An 8,193-nucleotide genomic window follows, 5' to 3' on the forward strand; every position below is an offset into this window, starting at 1 on the left:
ATTTCTTGATGGTTGATCTAGGGGAAAAAATGATTGCAAATAAGACTATATTACAAAACAATATTACAAACAAGACTGTAAAACAAAATGTGTATGTAAAAAGTATAAAACATTATATTTGGAAGGAATATACCATTGGTAGTCGTAACTAGTGTTTGAGCAGAAGGCAATAGCAACAAATTAGAAATATGTGATATAGTCTGAAATTAGTGCAATTAGTGGTTACTGTGTTTGCTTCAAGTGTGAGTACTGAAAAATGAAAGCACTAGGAGGCTATAGAAATGGCATATGACATCAGACATTGAAAACTTGGCACAGGTTTGATCATTGAAGTCTTAAGAGTACTGGAGAAATCTGTTTTGTATGGATTCTGGGCTGTATTGTTGATACAGTGTCTGGGAAATCAAAGCAGGATACTAGTGTTTGATACTGAAACAGGTACTAGGGATTTTGTACAAACTAGGATCTTAGATTGTGGGTCTCTGGATCAAGGGTGTCACTATGGGTGTGTACAAATGGCCCAATACCAGAACCTGAATTGAATCCCTTGATGTCACCCCAGCACAAACTATTGCAATAATACAATAGGGTGTATTACCTATTTTTATTCCATTTCTTGCATTTCCTCCCTCTGACTTGCTGCTTCACCCCAAAAAAGCTCAGCCACAGCAGAACTGCCTAGTGATTAAGGCGCTGGTAAGCACAATAGAAAAGGATTCTTCCTTTTCCATCTACAAAGGAGAAAAGCTACCTAGGAGGGTTCCTCTCTCTCCCGATGAAGTAAAAAATTGCTGATAAGAGTGAATGTCTTTCTGCACTGAACAAAAAGTTTGCACTGTAGCAAGGGACACAGTATTATTTGGCATTCTTGGTGTGGTGATTACATACAGCAAGTCACCCAGACTGTCCATCTGAGTGGGTGTGTACAGCTTCAAGAGCTACCTCCACACATACCTTGCACACAGGAGTTGTTATTAGCTGCTGAATAAAAGGCAAGAAAACTAGAGAACCGCTTTTATTACAGTACAACAAACAATCACCAGAACAAATCAATTTTTCTGTTTCTACAATGTCTTGCAGTTCTTTATTGGCCAGCATCTTTTGTCCAGGCTTAATCCAAATGACACTTAACAACACAGGATGATGTGGTGCCAGTGATTTTTTTTTTACATCTCCATACAAAACCAGCAATCTTTTCACAGCTGCAGGAAGCATCCCGCAGTTAATGTTTTCATCAATTAAAGCCATGTTTCCATAAGTCTATTTAATTAATTAGAGTTGGTCACCATTCTCTCTGAAGTATATTACTGCTTTATTAAAGGAGGTCAGCTGTATCTTAGATCAATGCAAACACATGAAAGAGAAAGCAGACAGTGGTTTAGGAGCTGTGAAATTGTGATAAACTCCTTTATTTCTTAGACAAGAAAGAGATCAACAGGTCTCCCATATTTCCAAGTATGCTATTATGATCGCACATCTATTGCTCTTTATGACTTCAGAGGCTTTGGAGGAACAATTTTCTTCCCAAGAGGACATAAAATTTAGCCTTTGTAACATCAGATAAAATGAAAGAGCAGGAAGGTATTGGCCTTCTGGTAATACCCTCATAATATCAGAGCAAGTTAGTTATAAGCCAAGATTTGCAGTGTTATTTTCACCTCTTAACAGATTTTGATTATGTCTCCTGCATGTACTGAGAAAAGACTGCTATTAGTAGTCTCTGCTATAGACTGCATTAACCATATATAATTTATATTATGCTGAAATGAGAAAGGCTGATCTTTTTCTTTGATGCTTTGTCACTTTGAAGGAAGGACAGTCAAATGGGAAAGGCCCTAACCCATCTAATGCATCTGTTACATCTTCCCAGCATCTGTGTAAAAAAGACACAGGTATGTCTGGAGCAGGCAGCAAACTGTTCAGAGACAGCCTGAAAGCACTTTAAACTGGTCTTTATGGTGTTTCAGCATAACAAAAGAGCCTTCCTTAATTTGGGTTTGCCTTTTCAACTGGTGGTACAAAATTTGATGATACTTGATAAACTTATCTGTACCAACATAGTTAACAGCTTCTATGAAAATAGGTCATTTTATATTTAAATTCTGCAAGTCTCCGAGTTCTCATGTGCTATGAAAAAACCTCCCCAAAACACACATTTTATACATGACTTGAATTATCTGCGACGTGTGTCCCTTCTATTGAGGATGTTCCCAGATGCCTGTTTGCTGTGTTGACACAAGTTCTGCAGAGGGATCATTGACAATCATGAGTACTCATGGAAGAAAGCCTGCTCTAACATGGCAGGTCTGTTTGGACTGAGGATTTGAACAAGGCATTTGGAGGGAGTGAGCATTATGAGCTAAAAAAAGAAAGATCAAGCCTTAAATTGTCACCCAATATTCAAACACTTTGAGCCACCTGAAATTCCTTATTCTGTACTCATGGCTTCCAAACTATTTTATTACTGTGCTGTTACACTCAGCAAAGGTAGCGTTTACTTACCTTTCCCAAGTGAAAGGAGTGCTGAGAGTTGTATCTAGCAAAGAATCAGGCCAAGTGTGTTCCTCTAAAAGACCTTCTTGAACAGCCATGAAATATTAACTGCTGTTAACAGAAAAATTAATCTCACTTTTGTCACCTTATTTTCCTTGCAAGCAGCTGTAAACAAGAGCCCACGATGTGCAAGAATGCTTTTCACATACCGCCATCTGTTGTTACAGTGCACCCACTGCATCCCTGTGCTGCTGGGGCTTTATTCCAGCAGGAAGCAAATCCTTTCAAGTCTATTAAAAAGGCAGTTAGGCTGGAGGAACTGCTTTAGTCTGTATCTGCTCTGCCCAAGACAGCATATGAGATTCCAACAATCCTGCTTTCAAATGCAGCAATAGTCAAATTAGTGTTGTTTTTTCTCCCACTTAATTTACTTCCATAGGAGGTTTGTACTCGGACCACAGCCAGAGCGTTCATGTTCTATATCAGCAGTAAGTGTACAGCAAAACATAAAAACAGGTATCACAAACTTTGCATGTATTTATAAGAACCAAAATTATAAAAGCTCAGATAAATACATGAATACATTTATATATTCTGTCCTAATTTAAGACTGCTGTTTCAGAATATGTATGTTTCATTACAGTTTGCATATATATAAGCTATGGATTTCAGTCCAAACTCTGATCAGTTAGCACCTTGCTCCCTAAATCTGTACTATAAAAAAACAGAACATGTTTCAGAGGCTGTCAGGAAAGTAAAACCATTTGTGGGTAATTGAATAAGGGGTGATCACCGTGTGTTGGAGAATGATCCTAAAGCACTCAGGTACAGGTAGCCCTCAGATACCCAGCAATAAACCACTTGGCAAGGTGCTAAAACATTCCAATAAGAAGTATCTAAAACCTGTGTGCACACCTTGTCTGAAAGGGAATCTTCCCACCTTGGATACTTGCCTGCAATTCAGCAGATCTAGGCCAATTCCTAGCTCCTTTACTTCTTTTCTCTGCAATCTGGGGCAGCCCTCTTAAGCTCTGCCCCTGTAGCTCATCTGCCCAGCAGAGCTAAGAAAGAAACTAACCTTTCTTCCCTTTCTATTTCCTTTCTAAGATCTACAGACGGAGATGTGTCTATGGGCATACCGCCATACAGGCTCATTACTGTTCTGGGATCGGCATCATCTGCATGTGACTTAAGTTTCTAAAGCTAAACTGACCAGGGAAAAGCTTCACACCTTCAGGGCCTAAAGCAGCACATCCCCTGGATCTGCAAAGGTCACAGACAACAAAAGCCAGTGTCCAGGATCAGCACGCAGCCTGAACGAACTCTGGCAGTTAGCAAAGCTGACAGTACGAGGAAAGGACAGTATTCCTGTGGCCGAAGAGTTAAAACCATAAGCATGGTTTTAAAGCGGAAGCGATCAAACTTAAACACCATATCAAAGCAGAATAACATCTCTGCCTGTTCCAGCTGGAGGTTAGCTCAGAAAATATGTGGGATTCATGACAGTCTCTCAAGAGCAGAAACCTTTACACAACAGCAAGTTTTTCAGCCTGAACCCAGGACGGAATTACAGTTCCTAGTTATAAACATTTGCAGTGGAAGGAGGAAAAAAAAAGATTTTATGGACTAATTTCATACTTGAAACCACACAAAATTCTAGCAGGTCAGATGTTTTTGTTGTCCTTAAAGAGAAGCAATCTAAGCAATACACTTATGAACTTGTGTATTTAAAAACGTAGAAAGGCACAGCAGAGTTGGTCCTGTTTGTGGCATCCACAAAAATATGTTTATTTGCATATGCAAATACTTACAGGACATTTGATTATTATGACTAAAAACTGCAAGTGCATGATTTAAATAACAAGTTTATTTGCCATTTAAAACTGCGGTCTTAATAACTGCAACTGATGGGCTTACTCTCCAAACTTTAAAGACATTGAGGCTTCTTTCTGTTCTTTATGCAACTTTTTTGCTCTGTTTTCCAACTCCTCTGCCTTAGCATCATTCTTCTCAATGCCATCTCCCAGTCTGTACATTCGACTGGCATTGGCACAAGCCCATATGTGACCCAGCTCACATCCTTTCAGTGAGTACTTCAAAGCGTGGTTCATGTCCTTTGGGATCCCGGGTGCTCCCTGGAGGTATATTACGCTGAGGTTGAAGCAGCTAGGAGCAAAATTGCCATCACAGCCTTTTGTGTAATAGTCTCTAGCGACAACAGGGTCAGGTTTATCATCGTTTATTCTCCCATCATGGGCCAAGAGCCCCACGTTGTGACATGCATTTACTGACTTCTTCCCCCCTTTCTCACATGACTTCATAAAGGAGTTGTAAGCAGCTTTCAAATCTAGGTCAAGTCCACCTGTCAGCCAAGAAACCAAAGATTATTGGAAAGACACACAAAAACAGATGGGAGCTCCCTGCTTTGAAGCACGCTTCCCAGTGCTCTTTGGGAAATTCAGCATCCCTCACTTCAGATGATACAGACAAAATTTTGGACTTAAGAGCCACTATCATTGTCTCAATTACAAAGGTTTTGCTAATGTCTTCAAGTGAGGAAGCCCTCCTCCACTCCCCAGTAATCACATACCTTACATAGGCAAAAAAAGCCCTCAAAACAGAGAACACTCTTTCCAGTACTACATCTATGTATTTCTCACTTCTTACACTAGGCAAAGTATCTTTTTGCCAGTGCTCCTATAGGTATGTGAAGATTATTACTAGTTTTTAACTACAGTAAAAAAAACATCTTCCATACTAGTACCGCCTTTGGAAGAAGACTCGTTAGTTTAACTGCTTCCAACTGCTGTACTAACAGATACACATTGGGCAGATGTGGGGCCTAGTTAAGTGTCTGTAAGCAATGCTACAGTCTGCAAGCTTATTTCTTCCTTACTGTGTCTAAAGAAAAACAGCAAGATGAGACAAAATCCAGATTTTAAGAACAGGACACACAGTAACATTCAGTACTGCCTCTACTTACCACTTATACAAACATAATTATAAAAAATAACACATACAATTAACCTAAACTTGATTATTCAAAATGAAGCAATTTCAGGTGTTCCACCCTTCCTAAGCTTTTATTGTAGAATTATAGAATGGTTTGGGTTGGAAGGAACCTTAACGATCACCAGGGGAGTTTCAGGCTGGACATTAGGAAAACATTTTTCATGGAAAGGGTCATTGGGTGCTGGCAGAGGCTGCCCAGGGTGGTGGTTGATTCACCTTCCCTGGAGGTGTTTAAGGCACGGGTGGACGAGATGCTGAGCGGCATGGTTTAGTGATTGATGGGAATGGTTGGACTCGATGATCTGATGGGTCTTTTCCAGCCTAGAGATTCTATGATTCTATGATCTAGCTCCAACCGCTGTTTATCATGTGACCATAAAAGAAGCGGGACAGGTTTTCAAGGTCAGGAGGAAATGTAGGACTTCAAGTTCCTTTCGAAAAGCAGGAGCTGCGTTTCCCCCCGCCCCCGGGCGCCCCCGGAGGGGCTCCCGCTGCGGCAGGGGCACCCCGGGCCGGTGTCCCCGGCGCTGCGGGCGGCGGCGGGACAGGGACTGCTCCGAGGGGGACGCGGCGGCCTCACCCGCCCGGCTCACCTTTGCCGACGGCCTGGTACGCCCCCAGCTTGTAGCAGCTCTCGCTGTGCCCGTGGGCCTCGCAGTTGTCGCGCAGCACCCGCGCCGCCGCCACGAAATCCTTCTTCACGGCGTCCAGGTAGTCGGCGAGGCGCTGGCAGCCTGCAAGGCACCGGTGAGGGGGCTGCGGCTCCCGCCGGGCCCGGGGGCGCGCGGGGGGCGGGGGGCCGGCCGGGGCCGCTTACCGTCCGGGTCCTTCTCCCTGAAGCACTGGTAGCTGTACTCGATATGCAGGTTCTCCAGGTAACCCCTCACCTCCTCCTCGTCCTCAAAGTTGATGAGCCCGGCCATGCCGGCCGCCTCACCGCCCGCCGCGAGCGCCGAAACATCGATGCGCCGCCCACCGCGAGCGCCGAGACATCGCTGCGGCGCCTTTACCGAGCGCCGAGACATCGCTGCGGCGCCGCCCGCCGTTCCCGAGCTCGGTCCCCGCTGACACGTTGGGTCACCGGGGATGCTGAGCCAACCACGGCCCTGGGCAGCCTCTGCCAGAGCCTGGTAACGCTTTCAGTGAAGAACGTTTTTCCTGATACCCAGTCTGAGCCTCCGCTGGCACAAGCTGAGGCCGTTTGCTCTCATCCTATCACCTGTTACTTGGGAGAAGAGACCAGCACCCACCTCCCTGCCTCCTCCTTTCAGGGAGTTGTAGAGAGCAATAGAATCATAGAATCACCAGGTTGGAAAAGACCTCGTGGGTCATCGAGTCCTACCATTCCTATCTGCTACTAAACCATGATGCTGAGCATCTCATCTACCCATCCTTTAAACACCTCCAGGGATGGAGACTCAACCACCTCCCTGGGCAGCCTCTGCCAGTGCCCAATGACCCTTTCTGTGATTTTTTTTTTCCTGATACCCAGTCTGAACCTCCTCAGCGCAGCTTGAGGCCATTGCCCCTTGTCCTGTCCCCTATCACTTGGGAGAAAAGGCCAGCTCCCTCCTCTCTACAGCCACCTTTCAGGTAGCTGTAGAGAGCAATTAGGCCTCTCCTCAGCCTCCTCCAGGCTAAACAACCCCAGGTCCCTCACCCACCCCTCCTAAGACTTGTGCTCCAGCCCCTCTACCAGCTCTGTTGCCCTTCATGCTCCAGCCTCTCAATGTCCTTGTAATGAGGGGCACCCTGTGTCCTCATGTTCACCTGCGCTGACCCATCTCTCCTTCTTACATTGCTACTGATGGACACTGTGGAAGTTTTAGGTAATAATGCACTTTTAGCATCTGACTTTCAGAGTTTTGCACCACCGGACACACATGTGTGATATCTTACTCAGGACAAACACACTACGCATGCCTTAGACACCAGGGCTGCTTTATCAGTCCCTCAGCACGCCGCCTGCGTGCTTTTCTCTTGGATTCACAGCTACATTATTTCCAACTCAATATTAGAGCTGGGGAGTCACTTTTTGTGACTTTTCCCAGCAACCGTTCTTTTTTGGGGTACAGTGAAAGATCTCACAGTTGCTTTTTTAAGAGATGGAACCCTGCACGCGTGTGTGGCTGAGCAGGCAGTGCCAAGGTTCTTGAAAACACCCAGAGTCTGGTAAGCAATTACCACTCAGATGTGATATTGCTTACACAAAACACAGCACGCTGTCTTAACTCCAGCAGTTTTGAGCACAAACTGAATTTTCTGAGAGTATGGCAGCAAATAAGAAATTCACGTGATGATTGATTGTAAAATAAAAATATTACTGCCTTTGCTTCAAAGACTTTGTCCTTTCCAATATTTTACCAGTGAATGAGTGTTTCTCACAGAAGTAAAGGCAATAATATTTTTATTTTACAATTCAGCGTTGCATTGGATGCCCTTCTAAAAAAGGCATGCCATCTTACAAAAGCAGTAGGTATATGGACTAGTTTTAGACAAAGGACCATGTAAGTCCTCAAAGAATGTTTACTTTTGGGTTATCCAACCGTGTCTGGAGACTTCCTTCAGGTTATCTCCTGACTGAAAACAATTATATCTTACAAGACAATGAAGTATATCAATAAATTCTGGCAGCATTTATTCCCTCAGGTTATTTATCCACATCTGGAGATTTTCTGCATATTATGC

The 8,193-nt window shown here is 43.9% G+C and overlaps 1 protein-coding gene across 1 annotated transcript; it reads right to left on the reverse strand.

Moving 5' to 3' along the window:
- Window positions 1-2,377: 2,377 nt before the first annotated feature.
- COA7 (cytochrome c oxidase assembly factor 7) lies at window positions 2,378-6,461 on the reverse strand. The gene is made up of 3 exons (XM_069863138.1): window positions 6,323-6,461; window positions 6,099-6,239; window positions 2,378-4,855 (listed from the first exon to the last, which is right to left on the reverse strand). Exons 1-3 carry the CDS (start codon window positions 6,426-6,428, stop codon window positions 4,407-4,409), a joined length of 696 nt encoding a protein of 231 aa, XP_069719239.1. The 5' UTR covers window positions 6,429-6,461; the 3' UTR covers window positions 2,378-4,406.
- Window positions 6,462-8,193: the final 1,732 nt, after the last annotated feature.

Source organism: Phaenicophaeus curvirostris, chromosome 8, assembly GCF_032191515.1.
Source record: "Phaenicophaeus curvirostris isolate KB17595 chromosome 8, BPBGC_Pcur_1.0, whole genome shotgun sequence".
Taxonomy (NCBI): Eukaryota; Metazoa; Chordata; class Aves; order Cuculiformes; family Cuculidae; genus Phaenicophaeus; species Phaenicophaeus curvirostris.

Coding starts and splice junctions, on each gene's coding strand:
- COA7 (XM_069863138.1), bottom strand. CDS start 6,428: ATGGCCGGGCTCATCAACTTTGAGGACGAGGAGGAGGTGAGGGGTTAC. Junction 6,240..6,322: donor CAGGGAGAAGGACCCGGACG/GTAAGCGGCCCC, acceptor GGTGCCTTGCAG/GCTGCCAGCGCCTCGCCGAC. Junction 4,856..6,098: donor GTACCAGGCCGTCGGCAAAG/GTGAGCCGGGCG, acceptor CTTGGCTGACAG/GTGGACTTGACCTAGATTTG.